Source organism: Panthera tigris, chromosome X, assembly GCF_018350195.1.
Source record: "Panthera tigris isolate Pti1 chromosome X, P.tigris_Pti1_mat1.1, whole genome shotgun sequence".
Classification (NCBI taxonomy): Eukaryota; Metazoa; Chordata; class Mammalia; order Carnivora; family Felidae; genus Panthera; species Panthera tigris.
In genome coordinates, this window is record NC_056677.1 from 4,499,291 (window position 1) to 4,524,469 (window position 25,179).

The 25,179-nt window shown below is 46.1% G+C and overlaps 1 protein-coding gene across 1 annotated transcript in view; it reads left to right on the forward strand.

The window, feature by feature from the left end:
* Positions 1 to 25,179, forward strand: part of STS (steroid sulfatase) — a 153,454-nt gene that overhangs the window by 110,219 nt on the left and 18,056 nt on the right. The window contains exons 8-9 of the mRNA XM_042973771.1: positions 3,967 to 4,104; positions 20,538 to 20,697. Coding sequence (XP_042829705.1) covers positions 3,967 to 4,104; positions 20,538 to 20,697 — 298 coding nt within the window. The remainder of the gene's footprint in view (positions 1 to 3,966; positions 4,105 to 20,537; positions 20,698 to 25,179) is intronic.

Here is a 25,179-nt window from a genome sequence, read left to right on the forward strand (position 1 = left end):
AGATTCTGGCGTAGGACCTAAATTGTGTGGGATCCAGAGTGTGTCGTTTGGGAAAGAAAGAACTAAAAGGAAATCAGAAATCTGACTATTTCTGCACAGATTCAGGCAAATATTCCGCTGTTTGTACATGCCCGATGGCCTCGGCTAGATGCCTTGTGTTAATCCCAGACCAGCTGTATAGGGAACTTTTGATGAAAAAGATGAAGCCATCAGTCTAGGCAATGAATTAAGAAGAATGGATGGAGACAAGGGAAATATCTGATCACGGTCATTAGGAATACTGGGATTTGGAGTAAGACGGAGTCTGTCTGCTAAGTGCACCTGTAGGCTCATCTGGAGATGAAAAGAGCCTACAGGGGAAACAGGAGCTTTAGCTGGCTTGAGCAGAGAACGGGGTCCCCAGGAGGCTCCAAGGGCTTGGATACTCTGCCGTTAACACACAGCCCGTGTTCAGTAGGTGCTTTGTAACACATATCGGATATCTGGATGAAGAAGTCTCCGACTCAACACTGCATCTGAAAGGCACTTTTTAAAAAAGTAGTGGGAAGGGGCACCTGGGTGGCTCAGTCGGTTACACATCCGATTCTTCACTTTGGCTCAGGTCATGATCTCACAGTCATGAGTTCAAGCCCTGCATTGGGCTCTGCTCTGAGCTCAGTGTAGAGCCTGCCTGGGACTCTCTCTCTCCCTCTCCCTCTGTACCCCTCCTGGTCTCACGCTCTCTCTCTCTCTCAAAAAAAAGTAGACTGTTTTTGATCACTTTTACAGAAAAATTAGGTTTACAGAAAAATTGAGTAGAAGGTACAGTTTTCATATGTTCCCTTTCTTGTGCACATTGTGTACCTAAGAATATCTTGAATTCGTGTAGTACATTTGTTGTAGTTGACGAGCCAATGTTGAAGCATTGTTACCGACTAGAAGTGATTGTTTTCATTAGGGTTCACTGTTTGAGTCCTACATTCTGTGGATCTGGACTGACGTATGATGACACACATCCACCATTACAGTATCGGACACGATACTTTCACTGCCCTAAAAATCCTCTGTGCTGATTCTTTGTCCCCACCCTGCTCAGGCTATGGCAACTACTGATCTGTTTGCTATCTCCATAGCTTTGGCTTTTCCAGAACATCATGTAGTTGGAGTCCTATATTATGTACCTTTTGAGATTGGGATCTTCCACTTGGAAATATGCATTTTAAATTCATCCATGTCTTTTCATGACTAGATAGCTCATTTCTTTTCCGCATGGACAATAGACCATTGGCTGGATGCACTATACTGGATCCATTCACTTGCGAGAGGACATCTGGGTCATTTCCAAAGTTTGCGCAATTATAAACAAAACTGCTATAAATGTTTATGTGCAGGTTTTGTGTGTGTAGAAGTTATCATAGACACCACATTTTAAAGAAGCGATGCTAAGTTTCTTCTCAATCTGTGAAAGGTTAATCTTATTTGGAAGGTAGATATATGATTGCCTACCCTTTTGCAAAATGCTAATTATAACTCAAGGAAGTAAACCCTTCAATCCTCTGCTAACTGCTTAGTCTGTTTTTACTTACAAATTGTCATATGAGGGGCAACTGGGTGGCTCAGTTGATTAAGCATCCTATTCTTGATTTCGGCTCAGGTCATGATCTCACAGTTAGTGAGTTTGAGCCCCATGTTGGGCTCTGTGCTGACAGCGTGGAGCCTGCTTGGGATTCTCTCCCTCCCCCTCTCCCTCTGCCTCTCCCTCTGCCTCTCCCCCTCCCCCTCCCCCTCCCCTCCCCTCCCCTCCCCCTCCCCCTCCCCTCCCCCTCCCTCCCCCCCTCCCCCTCCCCCTCCCCCTCCCCCTGCCTCTGCCTCTGCCTCTGCCTCTGCCTCTGCCTCTGCCTCTGCCTCTGCCTCTCCCTCTCCCTCTGCCTCTGCCTCTGCCTCTCCCTCTCCCTCTCCCACTTGTTCTCTATCACTCACTCAAAATAAATAAAAAGAGACTTGAAAGAAATTGTCATAGGAGCCAAAAGGGGCATTTTCCCTTGAAAACATAGTGGAGGTTATATTGTCTTATTCCTTCTCCCTGTTTCAACTCATTAAGTTAATTATGATACAGCTTAAATTAGAGTTGGAGCCAAACCTCCCCACGCACACAGGTGATTTGCCTTGCTGTACCCGATAACACCACAACCCGTGTCTGCCTGATAATGATGTATCATGGGAGACAGATCTGAAATGGCCCTTGTGGATCTTACTCCTTGGTTCTGAGTATGACATTTATGCATATGGTGTGGCTTCTTAGAATGTTTATGATATGAGTTAAAAAATTTGAGAAAGATTGAATATACTGTAGCCCGTAGCATTTACAATCAAATGGGAAACACATGTCTTGTAACAAATGACTTGGGTTTTGCTTTTGGCTCGGAAATCATCTGTGCACCTCCACGGAGAGTTGATGGTGCGATCCTTCCCAACCCTTTCTGAACCACATGGGTGGAGGTGCGGCCCCAAAGTGGGGGGCCCGTCCCCACTGGGGCTTGACCTACGTGCTGGGTACAGTGTGCCCTTACCCAGTTATTACAGCTGCAGGGGATACTTGGTGTCCTTGTAAAATTCTGAAAAGGTTTATTACTCACATAATGAGGGTTTCTGTGGCAAGCAAGGTAGGTCCCGAGCTGGTCCGAAAATAGCTTGAGAGCGATGGGGGAGGAAGCAGGGATTGACTTCGGTGTGCAGGCGGGGCTGGCGTAGCCTGGTTCCCTCATGAGTACGGCAGGGTGCAGCACCCTGGCTCTCTTATTAGCTGGCTGGGCACATGTAGAATGAGGAGCAGTGAGGCTTTAAGAGCTCTTAGCAGTCAAACATCAAAAGTGGGGTCACACCCTAGTACCTCAATGAGAATATAACTGCACGCATTAACTTACTAAATTTAACTGGTAGCATAGCATATGTGGGTCTCTGTGGAGATCACAAAGTGTATTCCTTACTTTCACCGTCATGTTCTTCTGACTTGAGAGCTGGTAACAGCTTCCTCAACAGGCAGCCCATACTTTAGCCCCTTCTGCCTTCAGCCAGCTCCTTTTTTTTTTCCTATGGAAAATTTAGGCATAAATAGAAGCAGACAGAAAAGTGAAGTGAACTTTCACGTGCCCCTGATGCACCTGTAACAACCATGAACTCGTGCCGCATCTTGTTTAATCCGTACCCCATCCTGCCTTCCCTTCTTCCTGCTTGAAAGAAAACAGGTGGCTGTCATATCCTCTCGTCCATGAGTATTTCATGAGACGTCATCATGAGATGTCTTTTTCGCTCCTCTGTGGTTCCCATGGAGTCCATCCGTGTAGCTATGTAAGGTTTGAGACTCTGCCCTTTGGAATCAGATTTCACGCTTACTTTCTGGCTTCTCAACTTCCTAACTCTGTGACCATGACGAGGCCCCACCTGCTCCCATCTGCAAAATGGAACCTACACTGTTTAGTCATTAAGGTTCTGTGTGGTCTAAATAAAATACAGATAGTTCTATATCTGTATGTACTGTATTAGAAGAAGACATTCATCATAAAATATTTGTAGGCATGTTTGTTCGTGTAAGAAGAACATTGATGGTTTGGGGTTTTGCATTGAATTAGGGGAACTGGTAGACTTCTACTCAGGACCATGCCACGTTCCTCTAAGTGGCTCATGCTCTGTGGTCCTGATTCTTCCAGAATACTTTCTCAGGTATCAGTCTGCAGAATCCATCCACGATGCCTAGAGTTTCAGATGATGCTTTTGGATGACACTTGGTTCAATGACTGTAGCTTCCAAGAACCCTGCCACAGTTAGACTTTCTGATTACGTTGCATCCCCCGTTGGGATCGGCGTGGGAAAGCTGTGATGTCCGAGAACATTTCCTTCCCATCTTAAGAGAAGTCGGTGAGAGCAAGTAATCTCCTTTCCTTTTGTAGAGATTGAACTGTGTTAACGTTGGCTATCTCTCCCCTTCAGGGCAGATCTTGAAGGTCCTAGATGAGCTGAAACTGGCTAATAACACCCTCATCTACTTCAGTTCGGACCAAGGAGCACACGTGGAAGAGGTGACCCCTAAAGGAGAAGTTCACGGGGGAAGTAACGGAATCTATAAAGGTGAGGACTCTGTGAAGGTGGGAAGTGCTGATGTGGAGAAGCTGTACCCTCCCCGCTCATGCGCTGGTTGAGTTTTCCTTGATCTCTGAGCTCTGATGCTGTTCCTCTGCCATTTTCCAATATGCAGGACATCGCTGTGTCACTGGCATTGGACAGCGACGTGGCCATGTCGCGTTTCTGTGTGGTCTCCATGGGGGTGAAAAGCACGCATTCTGGGTCAAGACATGATGTCGTCTTCACACAAATGCAGCCTCATACCGGATAGCTGGTTAAAACAACAATGCATGTATCAATTACCTGTTGCTGCCAAAACAAAATAACAGAGACTTGTGGCTTAAAACAGCAGTGTTTTTTTTTATATTTATTGATTTATGGAGAGAGAGAGAGCAGGGGAGGGGCAGAGAGAGCGAGAGACTCCCAGCAGGCTCTGCAGTGTCACAATACAGGGCTTGAACTGTGAGATCATGACCTGAGCTGAAATCAAGAGTCAGATACTTAACCGACTGAGCCACCCAGGCGCCCCAGAACAGTACAGTTTATTAAGTTCTTGTTCTGGAGGTCAGGAGCCTGAAGTGGGTCTCACTGGTCTAAAACCAAGGTGACAGCCGGGCTGTGTCCTCATGCAAGCTCTGGGAAGCATTCCTTTCCTTGTCTTTTCAAGCCTCTGGAGGCCACGTGTGTTCTTTGTCTAATGACCTGTTCTTGCATCTTGGAAGTCAATAATGGTTGCCAGGGGAAGCATGGCTGGGAAGGTGTTAGCCACCCGCTATGCCTGCTCTCTCGTTGTGCTTATGGCTCACCCACTTTAGCGGTCACCCACGTTAGCGCTGGGCCTAAGAAGCAGCACACGGCTTGTCCAGCGACACGAACGAGTGGAGTCATATACATCACAGTGCACCTGCACCGAGGCAGGGCGCTGGACAGAGGGTAACGCGCCATCTGTCCCAAAGGCAGTGTACCTTATGCTTGGTTTTACATCTTTCTGTGCACGGCTTACAGGCGTCTGAAATTCTGAGCACCTCGGGGCAGGGACCTTTCTTACACGTTTGGTTCCCTGGAATGCAGGGTGGAAAGCATTCCTGTTCCGTGCTGGTCTGGATAACCTGCACGGGGTGTTCATTCCCCTTCCTTGGCTTGCCTTTGTCACCACGCCAGGGCAGAGCATACGCGTGACATTTGATGCGGGTCAGGTGAGCGAACCCAAGTGTTTCATGGGCAGAGGACGAACCCTCCCCAGGCAGCCACTCTTTTCGGCCAGCTTCCTCTGTTTATCGTCTTATTTCAGCGTAGGCGGCAGTCAAAACCCGTGTTCCAATATATTAAGATGACGTATGTCTGCCATGTTTCCACGAGGTTGTGGCCTGTTTGGAGAGAGCGGTTTTTAGTTTATTTTACAGCTGCCATAGTCTCTAAAGATGGAGTTACAGACTGTGTTCCATGCACACGTTAACCCGTTCATTCGTTCTCCCGCGGAAGGTCTGTGAGGTCCGAAAGTGGGTTAGCACCTGGGGATGAGACATGGACTGATAGAAGTAATAGGTACAGTCTTACAGTAATGCAGTCATAGAAGCGGCTGCAAAGGAATATGTGATTTAAGAAAGCTACGGAGAGTGGAGACTCCGTTCAGGGAGCATAGACCAGATGATGGATCCCAGGATGGGGTATGAGCCAGAGGGGGTGGTGGTATTGGCTTGTAGCTTTGAGAGTTGGCTCTTTGAAGATACAAGTGGTGTGGGTGAGGATGAGAGCATCAAGGGTCCTGAATGACGGTCACAAAGCGAGGCTATCATACAGCCCTCACAGCGTGTCGCTAGTTACGTCCTGATTTTCGTTTATAAAAGGAAACCTATCAGATGCGTTATCCATGTTGTCCTGTTTTGCTTGAATGCTGGAAATATCACCAGTGTATTGTGCTCTATCAATATCCCAGCCACTACTCTGTTGCAGAGCATTATCCCTTTGTCAGATTTAGTTGAAATCGGGCTCCCAGTGAAACATTGATAAAAGGCGATGCCCTAAAAGAAAGATGTGGTTTCCTTCGAGCTGTGGGAAATGACCAAAGACTTCTAAATGTCAAAACATCTGGTTTCCTAAAGCTGCAAATTCCAACAGACTCGCTCGCAGAGGAATCACGCTGCTTAAACTCCCTGATCAAGAGAGCGTCTTTTTCTGAGCACTGATGATTTTTACTCTCAATCAAAACCCCTCGGAAAGATCGTTAGTGTATGAGCCCGGTGATTCTGCCGTGTTAGCACTCTAATCTGCTTCCCTAATAAAATCTGTGGGTTAATTTAATAGAATGGCTACAGTTAAACCATCCTTCTCCAGAATTCAACAGGTTATTCCTCGTAATCCTAGGGACATAAGGTCCGTGCTGTTGTCGGCATGAAAAAAATGTAATATTATGGGGGTGAGGGAATAGTGACACCATTAATCTTCTCTCATTCTTTTAAAGATGATGTTTGCAGCATGATTCTCCTGTTTAGACTGACAGATGGGTCATCTATGTCAGTCTGACTCCGGTTTCGGCTCGGGTCACGGTCTCACGGTTTCATGAGATCGAGCCCCACATCGGGTTCTGTGCTGGCAGCACAGAGCCTGCTTGGGATTCTCTCTCTCCCTCTCTTTCTCTGTGCCTCGCCCACTTCTTCCCTAACTCTCTCTCAAAATAAATAAAAATGAACACGTTAAAAAAATATATACTGAAAAAAAAAGGGCAAGATTAAGTAGGGGTGCCTGGCTGGCTTAGTCAGGAGAGCATGCAACCCTTTTCTTTTTTAAGTTTATTTATTTATTTTGAGAGAGTGAGCAAGGGAGGGGCAGAGAGAGAAGGAGACACAGAATCCCAAGCAAGCTCTGAGCTGTCAGCGCAGAGCCTGCTGCAGGGCTCAATCTCACAAATGCTGAGATCATGACTTGCGCTGAAATCAAGCGTTGGACACTCAACCGACCGACCCACCCAGGAACCCCAGAGCATGTGACTCTTGATGTTGGGGTTGTGAATTTGAGCCTGACGTTGTGCGTAGAGCTTACTTAAACAGCAAGATACATAAGTGAACATCAAAATGCCATAACGTTTACACTAGCCTATGACCACTTAACAATTGTTAAATGTAAAAATGCCATCGGGATTGGTAGAATATTGAAAAATGTCCACACTGATAATTTGGGACTGGGGAATAGGAATCACTGGTTTAAAGTAACAGGATTTATAATCTCCTTGCAGTCCTGAACTGTGTGTAGGGAGCACAGACCGTGGCTCTCAGTTTGTGTAACTGCATCTTGGGCGGGTGTTGGGTCTGTTTACTTCAGACAGATGGAGGGATCTTCAAAAGGCTCTCTTCATTCTACACCCTCACCTGGGTTAGGGCAGCTTAATTGGAGCTCAAGAAATAGTCCCAAAAGTTGTGGCTCTCTTAAGAAAGGATCAGTTGGCCTCAGCCAGCCTGCTTTGATGTCCACATCAATGTTTAGAGCCCTTGGATCAGTCTCGTAGAGATGGTGCAAGCCACCTCATGGAAGCTTCTTCTCACCCTTCAGTGCTGGCTTATAATCCTCCTTTGACCTGCCTCTCAAAGTTGGAAACCTCTGGGGCTGTGTCCTGAATCCCCTCATTTCTTTACCTACACATTCACCAAATATGGTGTCATCTAAGCCCGTGCCCTCAGGTGGCATTTGAGGGCTGGTAACCCTTACTTACTGTGAACCCCAGACTGTTCTATCCAGCTCCCCGCATGATGCAAGGTATGGATGTTCATGGGGCACGTCCCCATGGACAGATCCATACTAGAGATCTTAGAGATCCCCAAGACCACATGTCTCGCAGGCCAATGATATCACTGATTTGCACTGATTGGCACTGGTCTTCGCTCAATGACTCAACCCCTAAAGCTGGTTTCGTTGAGTCCCTGCAGCCTCTTTCTTTGATCTGCCCTGTCCCTCATATTCCAACAGTGAGTCCTATACACTTGATCTTCTAAGGACACCTGACATGGATGTACTTCTCTCATGTCCAAGAATGATCTCCTCCTCCAGGCCAGTATCACCTCCAGCTCATCTCCCCAGTGGGTTTCCAGGTGGTCTTTTGATTCATTGTCTGCAATCCATTCTCCACCCAGGCAGCCGGATGAGCTTCAATAAACATGCACTCAGTGTATTGCATTGAGTTTTCCTCCAGCTGCCACGGAACAGATGGCTTACAAACAACACGGCGTTATTCTCTCTCTCACTCTCAGAAACCAGACATCTGAAATCAAGGGGTCATCAAGACTGTGCTCCTTCTGAAGCCTCTACTGGAAGATCCTTCCTTGCCTCTCCCGGCTTCTGGTGGTTGCTGGCAATCCTTGGCCTTCCTTAGCATGTAGACACATCACTCCAATCTCTGCCTCCTCTGTGTTCACAAGGCTTTTCTTCCTTTCCTAAAACCCTCTGCTATATCCCCATGCACTGAGAATACAATGTAAAGTCTGCACCTTGGCTGTGTGACCTAGAACTGCTTTATCTTCCTTCTGTCTTTCTGCATTTTAATCTCGTTTCCACCTTCGGGACTTTCCATTGGCAGCTCCTTCTGGTGCAGAGCTCATCTCCTGATGTTTGCGTGCATTTGCTCCCTCATTCGCGGGTTGCCTCTGCAAGATCTCTCTGGACCATTGAAACAAAAGTTCTCATCTGTGCCACCAGATCTCTAACACACCACCTCACTGTAATTTCTTGTGCATCCAGTATGTTCTGTGTTTATTCATTTATGTGCTCATGGTCTGACTGCCTTCTCATCATGTAAATCCCATGGAAGCAGACATCTGTGGTGTCTTATTCCTTCTGTCTCCTTGCCTACAGTAACCATGTGGCAGGTCCTCACTACATACTTGCTGAATGAATAGTGGGCAGTCCCAGATTTCTCTTCCTTCTGCTCCTAGGACCATTCCTGAGGATCTTCCTCTTTTCCCCTAAAATACCCTCCTTCAGCTGGGGCCAGAATAACTTCCCTAAGATTTTCTTATAGCAGAGTTGAGAGTTTTCTGTCTCTTTCTCATAGCAGAAAATTCCCTGTGCTCTCGGAAGAGAACAGTTAGACCAGCTCTGTTTCATTTGCATTCCTCTCTGAAATCAAGGTCACCCTGAAGGAAGCTCTCCCCATACCTCCCTTTTACTCTGCCTAAAGGCAAGTAATAAATGTCAATGGAATGGATAAATTAACTCTACAGACGGTGTTTGCAGAAGCATGGGGGTGGGGTTATCCTATTTTCCTGAGTTGCTCAAGAATGTAGACTTTCCCCACGTGCAGAGAAATGCTTTCAGAATTTCTGCAGCTTCTGGCATTACTCCTTTTCCTTACATGCAAATTCCAAAAGCAACTAATTGGCTTGAGTCCGTACCACTTATAAGTTGCTCCCTACAGTCCCTGAATTCAGCTTGTCTTTCTCTCATGCAGTAATGCATCTTTCAGAGAGCCATCGATAACTTTTGTTCAGAAACAGACAGCAAACGGGTCTGGTAGTTTCTTGGAAGGTGGTTATATAACGTTCAGGTTCTGTCTTCAGATTTGGACAGGTGTGTTCACCAGCTTCCCAGGAGTGGGAAAAGCTGTGGCGTCTCGCTGTATGGGTGTTTAGTGTGCCGGAAGGCATCCACAGCCTTTTCACCTTTGTGAGAAGACCATGTGCTATCTTCATTTATCAGTGCGCCCGTTCAGTCACATTGGAGCAGCAAGCATTTTGTTTATCGACTCTGTGCAGTGTGCCAGGTGTGGGGCTAGCTGCTAGGGCATAAAGGCCATGGATGCAGGGTTCCCGACCTCGTGTAGCTCATATTCTACTGAGGAGATGGAGATCTACGGAGATAATTCTCTACAGAGAGTAATGAGGTGCTAAGGGAACTCTCTCACGGGAAGATGGTTACAGGTGCTCAGCACAGCCTGGACTTCCGAGAGGCTCCCCTGGGGAGATGACCTTTTGTGGGCTGATGTTTTCGCATGTTGGCAAGGAGAGGAGCAGTGAGGAATTCATTCTAGGCGGGAGTGAGATGTTTACGGCGAGCGCAAGAGCAGCTCGGCGTAGCTAGAGTTGAAAGAGAACACAAGGATTGTCGGGTGATGTAGCTGATGAGGCCACACGTCCAAGTTAATATGTCCAGTAGAAATGCATTCAAATAATCATTGCCATTTGGGTAGTAAAATTGCATGTGAAGAATGCCACCCAAATCTAGTAGAAGGGGAGGGTAGACTCATGGAAATAAGGATACGTGGAGGAATGACTGTGTATCTGTTCTGTCATCCTTAGAATTAGAATAATATGATTGAATATTATTAGAGGAATATCATGGGGAACTTTAGTGAGGATTACAAAGTCAGTGCATGCCAAGTGTTTGCAGGAGCACCCAGTACGTGCAGGGTATTACCGTCCTCCACACGTGAGATCTGGGACGCCGTATATGTTATTTCACTCACATGTGTATCCGTGGAGCCTACAACGGTGCCTCACGTGTTTTCAGAAATAATTTCTGACCAAATATATAACTGATATATTCACTGCCTGATGCCAACTAAAACTGAAATAAGAGTCATGGCACGTAGAGAGGTGTATGAGATCATTTGGTGTAAGAAGAGAAGAGGGTCAAGGAACAAATCCTGAAGAACTCTTACCTAAATGGTGAGGTAGACAGTGATGATATGGTAAAGGCCATATTGCCAGAGTTATTTGGGAAGTCAGAAGAAGACGAGGAGAAGAGAAGATTCGAGGAAAGGCAGGGTAGTAGACGTAAATGGTGCTGAAGAGCCCAGTAAGATGAGGACATAAGGCCAATTATGTTCAGTAGCCACCAGACACTCACAAGTATACTTTCAGTGGAGACGCAAGAGGCCAAGTCTGGATGGATGGATGGATGGATGGATGGATGGATGGATGAGAAATTTCTCGGGTTCTTTTGAAAAATTTGTCCATAAAGGCAGGCAAGCCATTGTAAGCAGGGCTTTGTCATGGGAAAGATTGGAGCATACTTGATGATCAGGGTCAACTTTAATGAGAGAGCTAACCCAAGGCATAACTGACGTCAAATTGCTGAGAAGATCAAGACTTGTGGAGAACACATCCATTTTCATTGAGGGCTAATGTCTTACCGTGGAGATGGGAGCTCGCATCAGATGTGAACTCACGGCACTCAGTGTCTGGGCAAGAATGTGAGGGAAATAGTGTATTACGTGGTCTGAGCCAGCAGTGAGGACCACATAGATAGGATAAGATTAGCAAGAACTCCAAACATCGTAGTGCCATTTGCAGTGATTGGGGCTGTCCACGTGAGCAAAGAATACTGCACTTTGGGCCCCGTGTTGCAAAAGCCGTATCGGGGGTAAGGCTTGTGGTTGAATCCTGGGTGCTTGATTTACTCACGTTGGAGCCAGAGCAGATGGAAGCGATGTGGTCTCATGTGGTCTGTGGAGAGGGCGGCTGCGGTTGTGTGGAGGAAAAGTGGCAGGAGAGCGGGAAGGATGTGGCAGGGGAGCATCAACTGAGGTCTGGACAGGCAGGGAGTTGAAGTACTTGGTGGTGATGAGCTCATTTTCCTGCATGAGATGGAAGGTGAGGCTCTCTTCTGAGGCTGGTCAGGCTCTGGAGGAGGGGACTTACGGAATGCAGTTGATGAGGGAAATGAAAAGTCCTAGCAACATTGACGGACAAAAAGGAGGTTGGAAATAGGAATTTCAAATCACTTCTATAGGATAGTCTTTTCCCCAGCCATACTCCTCAGGGATTAATCCATGATTTCATTCACTCAAGAAATATATTGGACCCTATAATTTGGAAAATATTATGATGTGGATTTCAGTTGATTAAACACTGAATTAGACAGAGTTTGTTTTCAAGCACTCATGGTCCTGCTGGGATGATAAGATATGCACAGATTTGATTGTCACACATCCCGTAAACAAGGAAGTTGAAAACTGCTAAGGAAATGGACAGTAGGAAAATATCACCTGCAGTGGGGCTCGTGGGAGGCTAATTAAATGGGAGGGGCGTGTTGTCCAGGATTTTGAGGATGTGTAAAATGATTTGGGGGATGGGGAAAATCCTGGCAGAGCAGACATCCAGACACAGAACTTTCCAGAAGGCAAGAGGGGGCAAGCTGTTTCCTGGGGCACTTAGGTGAGGCTTAGCTCAACCAAAGTATGATGTTGCAGAAGCAGATCAGACCCGGAACATGGTTCACTTGGCATTCTCTGCCACAGTCCGTGGCTTAGTTTTTCACCTTGTAGGAGATATTAAGAAGGTGTCCAGTTGAGTGAACAAATGCATTGTTACTAGAAGCCTCGCTGACATTTTGCCTCAATACTGAAGGACTTACTATTGTGCAATTGCCTGCTTGCTGCACTCACCTGGACACAGAATCTAAATTCAGTTAACTCAGGGCAGGGCTCAGCTAGTTTTGGCATTAGGGCCGAATGGAGCCTGATGGCTGGCTTTGTAAATAAAGTTTTATCGAGACACAGCCACGCTTATTCTTCGAGGTCTCACAACATGGCAGCAGAAGGGAGTGTTGGGAAAGAAACCATGAACGTTAAGCTATCTCCTACATGACCCCTGAGGGAAGATGTTCCCCAACCCCTGTCTCCTACCTGGCCCCTGAGGGAAGACATTCCCCAACCCCTGTCTCCTACCTGGCCCCTGAGGGAAGACGTTCCCCAACCCCTGTCTCCTACCTGGCCCCTGAGGGAAGACGTTCTCCAACCCCTGTCTCCTACCTGGCCCCTGACAGAAGACGTTCCCCAATGCCTATCGCCTACCTGGCCCCTGAGAGAAGACGTTCCCCAACCCCTGTCTCCTACCTGGCCCCTGAGAGAAGACGTTCCCCAACCCCTGTCTCCTACCTGGCCCCTGAGAGAAGACATTCCCCAACCCCTACTCAGATGAGTCAGCAGTTTCACGTTGTGCTCGAGGAGTTACGTGTAACTCTTCAGACTGAGTCAGTTCATTTTAAGGGTGTTTTTACAATGTTTTTTGAGCACTGATATCAGGAGAGTGTTGCACTGATCTAGCCTGACGGAACGCAGGTAATTCTGTCACGTCCATTCATTCCGAAGGTGTTTATTAAGAAATCACTTAGGATGACCAGGAGTAATGACGAACTATTCAAGCTCACTGCAGAGATGAACACGTTCCTTCCCCACCATCGCTTGCAGGGTAGGTACCCCATTTCACAGCTGGGAAATCTTTGGTCAAGTGATGGCACCAGGTAGAGCTGTAATTTGTGGGCTTTGGTTCCTGGAATGAATAAGTGAAGAAAAGCTTAAAACATAGCATCTTGGGTGAGAAAGCATTGAATTTGTGCTTCTACCTGCATTATTGTGGTTTGTATGCATGCTGGGTGTCCACGTTACACGGTCATGGAGGTGCCCAGGAGGAGAGAAGTGGCAACGAGATGATTTCACAAAACTCTGTGCTCAGATCAGGTATGAGAATGACTGGCATATGCTCTTGCCACTAAAAGTGATTTGACCTGCCGGGTGGCAGCATCAGAAAGGACAAAAATAGAAGCCTGGCCCGGAAGCAGCTGTTCCTGACAAGAGGCTTGGAGTAAATGGTGGCATTTTCTCTGCATTTGCCTGGAGAGATTGGGGAACTCAGCCATCCTTCCCCTGTGACTTCTCATCGTGGCAAAGTGCCATCTAGATGTTCAGTGTGCAACTTTGACAGTTACTTGACCAAGTTGTAAATTTACTCCCTTTTGTTTCTGCTCATGCATTTTCAGGGGAAAGAAAAAGCAATCCAGATATCTTACCCTGTTTTTCTTGTCTTTGTCCTGCAAGACATCTCCAACTTTCCTGCCCCTGTTTGTCCTCCATGACGCCACTCACACTCTGTGGTGGCAGGGTGGGTGGGTGTTCCTAGGTAGCAGGCATCCCCCTTGTGGTTTCTGTGGACTCCCACTCAGAGGCATCTGGCGGGACATCTGAGCTCTCCCTGCAGACCTGAAATTCCTGTTGGGTGAGATCCTTGTTCATATAACTGTGTTCCCTATGGGGTTCTGAGAATCAAGAAAACCTAGCGTTCCGTAGCCCAGATTCTGGAGCCCTACCTGGTGCCATCACTTGACCAAAGATTTCCCAGCTGTGAAATGGGGTACCTACCCTGCAAGCGATGGTGGCGAAGGAACGTGTTCATCTCTGCAGTGAGCTTGAATAGTTCCTGGAACATGGTGCACTCCATCATTACTCCTGGTCACCCTAAGTAATTTCTTAATAAACACTTTCGGAATGAATGGAGCTCACCATTGTAGATGCCGTGAACTTCACCAGGGATAATCGTGGCAGTGACTGGGAGAGTCAGCTGTCCTGTTTCAGCCTGATGGACGCATTTTGCACATAGCCTCTTCCATGGACTGTGGCAAGGGGAATAAGAGTGAGAGCTACACCATCTGACGAGCAAGACTATTTGCTCACCAACACATGCCTGGAAATGTGTGATCATACTTAACCAAACAGGTTTCTCCCTAAGCCGAGTGTGCACGGAGTGTTACGGATTTTTTTAATGTGCATTTTTTTTTTACCATTCTTGTAAAATGAAAGAAAAAACACTCCTTTTACAGCTTTAGAAAATTGCACGGGGTTCTGTTTATTGATCTATTTCCTTCTGAATATAAATTCAGAACTTTAAGATGAGGGTCTTTGGATGTTACACGTAGTGGGTTCATATTTTCCTGACAGAGCATCATGGTTCATCCCGAGTATGATAGTTTCTTATCAGAAAAGTAGCCTGGGATGCCACCATGCACGTGGTCCTGCCAGCCCTTACATCCAGGTGGTCAGTGAATGGCTGGGCCCTGGGAGCTGCAGACACACTGCCTCCCATAGTCCTGTACCTTTCTTTCTTTCTTTTTTTTTTTTTTAAGTCCTGTACCTTTCTTGATGGTGCTCGGAGCACCGCACCTGAGCAGAGCTAAGCCCCTTCGCTGCACGCAGAATTGTTGCCTCCAGGGGACTGTTTCTGGCTTGGAGCTCTTCAGGGGAATCTTAGATCTCTGGCAGGGTGTGACTTCTCTAGGTTTCCTCCGGGAGTTTTGTGGTGATTTCAGAAGAGCTGGACACCAAGCATGCTCTCATACCCTTTTCTTCCATCACCCGGAGGTTCGGGATCTCAGAGCAGAGTTCCCAGAGTAGATTCCTGATACTTGAATCATCACCTACACATACCTTGGATGAGCCTGTGGATTTCTATGGCACTGTCTGTATTGTGGGGGGGGGGGGGTGCCTGTATAAGTGGATAGGCATTTATGGAAATGGTAACGTTTATATAAATGGAAAGACTATTTGGTTTTCTTATGGTGAAACGGAGTCATATTTACAAAATAAATGCAAGTATCTCCTTTGCTGATTTTTTCAGCTTTTTTTCAAGTACAGCTAATAAAAATTGTATATATTTAAGATGCACAACTTGACGTTGAGGTGTATGTATACACTGTGAAATGATATCCACAGCCAAGTTATTTAACATACCCATCATTTCATACGGTCACCATTTTTTTCTTTTTTTTTGTGTGTGGTAAGAACACGTAAGATCTCTCTGTTTTCATGTACGCAGTGATGTGATACGGTCTGGTTAGCTATAGCCCCCATGTTGCCCATTAGATCCTGGAACGTATTCAACTTTGTACCCTTTGACTAGTATCTCCCCATTTCCCCAGTCCCATGCCAATGCCAACTGTCATTCTGCTCTCTGTTTCCATGAGTTTGACTCATTTATCTTTCTGTGTCTGGCTTATTTCACTTGGCATGATGTTCTCCAGCTTCACCCATGTGGTTTCATGGCAACACCTCCTCCTTTTCTGTGCCTGGTGTTCCCTTGTGTGTGTGTGTGTGTGTATAATTTCACATTTTCTCATTTATCCATTGATGGGCATTTAGGTTATTTCCATATCTCAGCTGTTGGGACCAAAGATTAGTGTTGGAGAGGTTGTGCAGAAAAGTGGACCCTCCTGCAGTGTTTGTGGGAATGCATATTGGTGCAATCACAGTGGAAACCAGTATGGAGTTCCCTCAAGAAATTAAAAACAGAGCTCCCGTATGACCCAGCAATCCCACTGCTGGGTACACATCCAAAGGAAATGAAGTCAGAATTTTGAAGAGACATCTGTGCCCCGTGCTCATTCCAAGACATGGAAATCTAGCCAAGACGTGGGAACTTGGGCACTTCCCAGTCCTGCTCTCACGTGGACTTGCAGCCAGGTGTCCCTGTACCTTCACCTGGTGAGCTCCAGTCAGCTGTCCTTGAACACTGCCTTTTTCCTTAAAGAAGATGCACCTGTTCACTCACTTCTGGAAGGGTAAAACAATGTGCCCGGGGTTGTGGTTCTTAATCCTATAGTTCAGATTTGTCTTTCCAAGTTTCTTTTTTTTTTTTTAATGTTTATTTATTTGTTTGAGACAGAGAGAGAGAGAGAAAGAGAGTGAGCAGGGGATGAGCAGAGGGAGAGAGGGAGAGAGACAATCCCAAGCAGGCTCCGTAACTTCGGGACCTACCTGCCCTCAGCCCCGTCAGGTGTTGCATCTACACAATGGAGAGTGATGGTAGCACCACTGTGGGGTAGGTGGAAGGATTCAGTGAGATGAAATGCATATTATAGACCATCAGAGTTTGCGTCTATACATGGGGAGTGATAGTCGCGCCCTCGTGAGGTGGTTGTAAGGAGGTAGTGACAAAATGCAGGTCATAGCCCATATGGCATGGTACGTGATCAGTAACATGTAGCCATTAGAAAGAGTATGTATAAAACCCTGTGAAGTAATTCGTATTGTTCTCCCTGCTTTGTTCTAGAGAATGCCAAGTACTTAGTTAACCGGGGAAACACACGTATATTTATAGCATCTCTATGTGTGTCTTTAGTACAGTTTTTACTTTGGAGTTAGTATAGATTGACAGAATTACAAAGATAGTGAGGATAGCTACTGTTTTCCCTGCACCCAGCTTCGTCCAGTGTTAACTTTCTGCATAACCGTTGTTATTTAACGAGAAATTAACTTTTGTACATCACTGTTAACCATACATTTTGCACTAAAGCACTCTTCTGTTTCAGAATCCAATCTGCAATGCCATGTTACATCTAGAAGATAAAAAATTTTAAAGGATTCTTTTTTGTTTTTGTGGTATTTTGGCCTACCTTCTGATTTATTTGTTTTATTTTATGTTAACCAGTGGGGCAAGAAATATATACGCTAGCCGTTAATTAAACAAGATCTTTATGTTAGGTAGCAAACTTATTTTGTTGTTCTTAAATTTACAGTGAAGTTCTACGGGCTTGATCTGGTTGAAGGATAAACATGAAAATCCCATGAGTTTTATCTAGAAGGATGACCATGAAAATTTCGTGAGCTTGATCTAGGAGGATAGTCGTGTGCGTATCCTATCAGCTGGATCCCACAGAAGGAGAAACATGTAAAAATTATTTGATGTTCATCTAGAAAGATAGTCATGTGCATATTCTATAAGCTTAATCTTGCAGAAGGACAAACAGATGAAAATCCTATGAAGTTCATCCAGAAGGGTAGCAGGTGCATGTCCTTTGGGTTTGAACTTGAAGAAGAATAAGATTTAAGTCTATGATTTTCATTCAGTAGAATTGATTTAAAAAATTCCAGGAGCTTGATCTAGTACAACAAAAGGTGAAACTTCTATGAGACTCACCTGGTAAGAGAAATGTGCATATCCTATGAGCTAAATCTCATACAAGGACAAAGAGATGAAAAATCTATGAGTTTGATCTGGTAGATAAGCAAGGGAAAATATTATGAGGTTCATCTAATGGAAGGATAAACAAATGAAAATTGTCTGAGGTTCATCTAGTAGAAGGATTTCGCGTGTGATAAGCTGTGAGATTGATCGTAAAGAATAAACAGATGGAAGTCTTTGGGCTTGATCTAGTTGATGGGTAAGCAAGTTTAAATTCTGTGGGCTTGATCTAGTACAAGGCTAAATAGACGAGTCTATGAACTTGATCCAGTATATGGATAAACACGTTTAAAGTCTATGAGTTCAGATAAGCAGGTGAAAATCCTACTATCTTGATCTGGTAGAAGCGTAAACAGGTGCACATTCCGAGTTTGCTCCAGTAGAAGGATAAGCAGGTAAAATGCCGTGAGCCCGGTCTGCTATTCGCATAAGCAAGTGACACTTTTATGTGCTCAATCTCGTAGAAGGAGAGTCAGACTAACTCACACCTTGAGGGTCCTCCTGAAGCTCCCTGAGCTACTGACAGCTTGAATAAATTATGGCAAATTATTTGAACTTCCCTATTCTTTGATGTGGTGTCTGTGATGCAAGAATAGTAGTATTTGTCAGATAATTACCTTAAGATCATGTTGAGAAGATATAGTGCAATACTTTTAACTTTTCCTGGGGGCCATCATGGAAACTGCAAAGGATAATGTGAATTTTTATGTGAGTCTACCCTGATGTCTATGCGTATAAAACATTTAGTGCCCAGAGTTTAAAGATCTTGCTTGTAGAGGAGTTGAGTCCAGAGTCGTCAGCTACAATTCATTCTGCAATGGACAGAATTCAAAAACCAGCACAGTCATTAAAAACCAGCATTAAGAAGTGAAGCTTTGCTTCAAGATCCCTTAAACCTCTGTCTGCTGTATTCCATTTTTAAACTTAAAAAAAATTTTTTTTAATGTTTATCACTTTTGAGAAAGAGGCAGAGTGAGAGCAGGAGCAGGGGAAGGGCGGACAGAGAGGGAGACACAGAATCCGAAGCAGGTTCCAGGCTCCGAGCTGTTGGCACAGAGCCCGACACGGGGCTTAAACCCACGAACCGTGAGCTCATGACCTGAGCCAAAGTCAGACGCTCAACCGTCTGAGCCACCCAGGCGCCCCAATTTTTAAAGTGTAAGTGGCACTCACGTCCTTTGTCAACCATGCATCGTACTCATGCGTTCTATTCCCGCTGCATATCAGTTTATGTCTCAACTTGTTCATTTAATTTAACTCTTTACTTAATCTTACAAAGCTTGAAAGAGGTACTTTGAAGTAGCTGAGCGTTCATTCGCTCCCTTGTCTCCAGCCCAGCTTCCAGCGTGGTTATTCCTGTGGTGTTCAGCGGTGCCCAGCTCATTTTAAAGCCACGCTGAATTACTTCAGGGGAAAGCCGTGCGTCCGGTTTTGCACCTGTCCCTGTGCTAGCTGCATGGCTTGGGGTCCGGCCCTCGCCTCTCTGGGCTCTCGCGCTGGCATGCCTGTGTCCCTCCAGGTGCGTTAGTTGCAGGCCTCGGAGGGCATCTTGTCTGCAGAGCCACTCTGGACGGAGCTCTCACCATTCCGTCGTCTCCCCACACCCCATTCACGCTCTACTTGCTTATGGTCAAGTCACTTCCTGTGGGCAAAGCTGGTTTCTTCACCGAAACAGTAAGAGCTACCCTGCTAGCAAAACTAATAGCAGTGGTGAAAATGGCGATTTGGAGGCTCTTCTTCTGTTCCAGACACTGGACGTGACACTTGGGGTGATTCCATGTAATTGGCAACCTAATGTTGTCCTGGGGGAACTGAGGCACAAATGTCTGAGCCGCACAGCTGGCGTTTTCCTTTCCTGCAGCTGCACTAACAAACACTGCAAATGCAGTGACTCGGAATAACACAGATTATCTTACAGGTGTGGCGTTCAGATGCCCAAGGTGGGTCCACCTGTGCAAAGCTCTGTGTTGGCAGCTGTGTTCCTTTGTGAAGGCTACCGGGGAGAATATGTTTGCATGCTTTTTCCAGCATCTGCAGGCAGCTGCATTCGTTGCCGTGGGCCCCCTCGTCCATTGTCAAGGCCACCCTCATACCACCTTCCAGCCTGTGTCTCTCAAAAGATGCGGATTGTTTCTAAGGGCACAAGAATGCCATCAACTAAACACACAAGGAGCCTAGAGATTACTTCCTGGGAAGTTGGAAATCTTAGAAATGTTCAGTGGCAGAAACACAGACCAGTGGACTCACCTTAAATGGGAGACCCGGCCCACAAGTCCTGTTCCCAGCCCTCCAGAACTATCCTGGTCTGAGAGATTTTGAGGATTTTGGCATGGACATTTTGGGGGGCTGTTACTTTTCCTGCTAACCTGGTGAGAAGTAGAAATGGAATGTCAGCTTCATGAGTCCACGGTCATTGACCTGAGTCCTCTCTCGCTGGGAGAGTAGAGTCGCCCTAGTTCATGACCACCGGGCAGTGCCAGCCGTGTGCCATGCATAATAGTGACCATGTCGTATGTGGTTTTTTTCATCCCATTGTCTGCTCTGTTGCTCACAAAATTCTCACTGAATCCATGCAAGTAGAGCACTTTGTTCATCCAAATCACCCGCCCCATGTTGAACATTGAAGAGTGCGTTGAAATGAGCCTTAAACCAAGCTTTGAAAAGACATATTCCTGTTCTCTCTCTCTCTCTCTCTTTTATTTTATTTTGACGTTTTAGGGGGAAAAGCAAACAACTGGGAAGGGGGTATCCGGGTTCCTGGCATTCTTCGGTGGCCGGGAGTGATACAGGCCGGACTAGAGATTGACGAGCCAACAAGCAACATGGACGTGTTTCCGACGGTGGCCACACTGGCGGGGGCTCCGTTGCCTGAGGACAGGTACTGTGACTCAGACGCACGCGCTGTCGTCTCCCTCGCATCCACCAGGCGAGCGCGTTCGGTTTGCCCGCACGACGGCGTGCTGTCTGGCGCCACTGCACTTGTTACCCACATCCCGTTATGGGACTCACTGGCGGGGCCGCTGGTGTAAAAACGCCATCAACCCCATTATCCCAGTGGGTAATAAACTCCGGGGTGTGGTGCAGTGGCACGGTCCTTGGCTTTCACGAACCGAAGGCTTTGAGCATGTCACTGACCCTGTCTCTCCCGCCGCGCCGTCCACGGGCTCTGGGGGTAGCTGGGCAGACACCTCTTTTACCCCCCCCCTGCCCCCCGTGTTTTTGCTCCCCTACCTTCCTTTTGGTCCCACTCAGCTGCTCTCTGCTGCAGCAGCAAGAAAGGCAGCTGGTTCCGCCGTTAACGGCCCTCCCTCCCAGCATGCCTTCAGTTAGCACGTTCTAAATGAAACGTCTTTCTCTTAAATTTAAGTACAACTTCCTATGACATTGCCAATGGTTTCTTCTTAAGCGTTATTACCAATCTGAAGAGTTTTAAGGGAAGCACGCTGATTAATTGTTTTCATTAGTTTGGTGGCAGACCAGGCTCATGTCATGCAGGCGGGCTGCAAATTTTGTTTAAATCCCGCGGCCAGCGGAACCAAGAGGAAACGGGAAACCAGAGAGGGAAGCACAGCTTGGCCCGAGCTGAGTCCCGGGATAGGTTTGCTGATCTCCCATTGCTTTTAAGATTGTGTCACTGTTCACTCTTCCCTTACTATTCTCAACTTTTTTCTTGAGGCGTATCTTCTCCCCCAAACACGCGTGTGTGCATGCGCACGCACCACAGGCAGCTTCAGAGAGCTCAGCCCTTCTCAGACTTTGTGTTCTCAACCCCCATGTCCACTCTTGAGTGACTGAGGAACCCAAAGACGTTTTGTGTATGTGCGTTATGCCTATCAACCTTTATCCTATGAGCAATTAAACCTGAAAAAACATTCAGCGCACGAGAGCGCCCAAGCCACATTAAGTCCGCGGACAGCAGGGATGATGACGTCTCCTGCCATGAGTCCACTGGCAAAGTCCACTGTGCGTTCCTGGAGGGGCTGTATGTAGCACAAAGGGCACAGAACGTTGGGTGTTCACGCGAAAATAGTTTTGACCTCGTAGACTTCTTGAAAGGATCCCCCAGAGGTGTCTGGGCCACACTCTTGAGAGCACGTGGTGCTGTGGATGACAGCAGGTTGGGTTCAAATCTCGGCTTCACTGCTGGGCAAGTGTTTACCTTAGTGGGCCTTGATTCCTCACCTGGAACATGGGTTCAATAACAGCACTGACCTTGCAGGCTCAATGGAAGGACTAAAGTCACAAGAGCATGTCAATGTTGGCCGTGTTCATTTAATGTGCATCTGGGACCATAGAATCATAAGATTTGAGGGCTAAAGGCGACTTTTAACATCTACTTTGTTCAAATACTTTTTCTGCCTCAATGACAGAAAACACGGCAGCAGGAAGTCATAAAAAGTCTTTCCTTATGTGAAGCCAAAAATCTCACTTTCTATCTCATCTACTCACTGGCCCTTTGTTCTGACCCTGGACGTAAAACTTAATCTTTCCTTAACTAGCTCACACAGAGTGTTCAGGTGATTTCGTTAATTACATTTTTCTCTCATGGTTCGTAATATTAAAATCAGCACTGCTTTTGCTTTCCCTGTGTCTTTAAATGGGTTCGCATGTAGTTGTGGAAACACAAGGGAAGGAAAGGATCAGAGGCTGAGGAAAATCCGTTAAGGGAAATCTTGCTGCTGGCCCTTCCCTCCCACGCCAATCTGAGGCTCACGGAGGTCAGTCTGTTTTCCTTGCTCGTGCGCGTTGAAGAAGGAGGCAGCCTCCCTCTTCAGCAGGCCCACAATATTTGATGTGTGAACCATCTCACCTATAAGAACTCTTCCACAAGACTGAAGATGCTTTTCATGGATCTCACGGATACTTTTTGGCCCAAGTCAATGTGACAATACTGTCTCTGGGTTCAGGTTTAAGGCCTGTTAAAATGCCACCGTAATCCTAGAGACTACTCAGATAAGAAAACTGAAATCCTTCCTTGAAATACAGTTATCACACAATATCTTATTTAAATCACAGTGCAAACCAGGTCCAGAAAACATCCTTATACATCTCTGCCCTGGAAACTTGGAACATCTAACGGTATGATTCTCTCCCCGCGGGGGTGACTCTTTCCCCACTAGGGGCCATTTATCATTGCCTGGAGATATTTTTGATTGTCTTGACCCAGAATTACAGGCATCTAATGGCATCCAGAGGCCAGGGATGCTGCTAAGCATCCTGCGAGATACAAGACTTCTTCCCACAAGGAGGAATAATTCAACCAATTATGTTGGTAGTGCTGAGGTTGACGAAGCCTGTCTGGAGGCTCAATTATTACTCTTTTATGGAAAATATTGTTACAATAGATTAACCTCAGCAAAACGGTTCAATGAAAGCATGTGGACCACATTCCCATATGGATATCCATCTATAGATGATACACAAATGCCTACTCTTGAGAAAACAGCCTTAACTCTCTCCCAGAAAGATTGGTGGAAATCAGCCTCCCTGATTTCTTGCTTGAGCAGTATTAAATTTACATTCCTCAGGAGAATAAACTCACTTCAAGGGTTGAACCCGAGCTGTCTGACGGGAGCTTAACGAGGTGCCCTCACATCTTTCTGGTGTTTTGTTGCAACAGGAGGATTTCTGTTCAAAAGACCCCTAGCCTTCAGGTACAACCTTGTCGTTCTCAAGAAGCGTTTTGCGTCTGGTAGCTGGCTTTCCTGCCCAATCAGAGCTCAATAGGACATGAGAACCCTTCAGCGCAGGATTTCTACTTAGGTCAAAAGAGCAGTGGTCAGAGATACACATAAGATGTTTTCGCTTTGCAAAGTCTCAGCACTACGGCGAGAATCACTCTCTAATTTGACCCCGTAGTGTGTCTGTATGAGACTCCTGTCCACAGTGAATTTGCCTTCACACATACTTCAGTGATTCATTTGCATTCCGCCACACAGGTTTATCAAAAGAACTTTTGGTGGCCATTACCCCAGGCGTATTCTGAAAAATCATTCCCCCCTGTGTCTCCAAATGAGCTGATTCTGGAAATAAATGGAGGGCAACCTTTGTGTGTGTGTGTATGTGTGTGTGTGTGTGTGTGTGTGTGTGTGTGTGTGTGAGAGAGAGAGAGAGAGAGAGAGAGAGAGAGAGAGAGAGAGAGAGAGATAAAGCATAGGCAACAGGGACTTACATAAGAAGAGTATAATAATAAAATGCATTAATTCATGAAAATGAAAGCCTTCCCATCAGGACATCTTTGCAAGCAGATAGACTATCACCATAGTAAGCCTGTGACCAAGCTCCTTGTTCACAGATATTGCTGATAAAGAATTGCAACATGCCATAATTGGTGAAGCCTTTGGTAATCATCTAAATTCACGCCATAGCCCATTCAGCTGGGAGGAAAGAAAAGGGGGTGTTGACATCTTTGAGAATCAAGTTTTGCGGGTGAAATATTTAGATCTCCTATCTCTAAATAAAATACATTTAGATCTTCTAAATAAAATTTAAATCTCCTAAATAATATAAAATAAAATTTGAGTCTGTTCACGTTAGGAAAAGAAATCAGTATTTGAATGAGCAGTATCATTTTTGTCTCATGAAGACCAGGGAAGTGACTTCATTCTCCCATTAAATGTTGCTGCCCAATGGCCAGGCAACTGTGGACGACTATTTCAGTAGAGTCCTACACATAAAACTAGTTCCCCTGCGTTTTGCAGAAAAAGGGGTGAGACTCTTCCTGTACGTACAAATACTCATGATTGGTCTTGCTTTATATTTAAATTAGGCAGTGTGTTCAATGTTTATGAATGGAGGAATTTTTTATATCATGAAAATAACTTCCTGGTTTACTTGGAATTTCCTGTAGTTTATTAAAGGTACACACACTTTCGCCAAAAAATGTCTCCCTTTACTGTTACTTTCTAGTGAAGAAATCACTTTGTTGTGAATGTCACACAGGTATCTCACCAACATGGCACCCCAGATTAGCCTCTTTGTCAGTCCCCAAAACCTTGTCTGGTCTGTACTCCCCCTTCTGCAAAGCTTTCCCCTTTCCTGTGATCCCTAAATCCTTCTGAGAGCTGGCCAGGCAGAGTTCAGGACATCCAGGCAGAGTCGAGCAGAGTCGAGCAGAGTCAAAGACATCCAGGAAAACTATGTGCTGGTTCACAACTGAGAGAAAGGCCAGCACATCCAGGCGGGGAAGGAAGTCACCGCAGCCCAAGGAAAGTTCCGGAAACATGCTCTTTGCAGTGATGTGACAGTTGTCCCGTGGTATTTAATTTGATGTGACATTCTGAAATCAGCTGCCTGGAAATGAGTGCTTAAAATCATGACGGTCATTGCGGGTCAGGAGCCCATGGAGAGTGTTTCTACC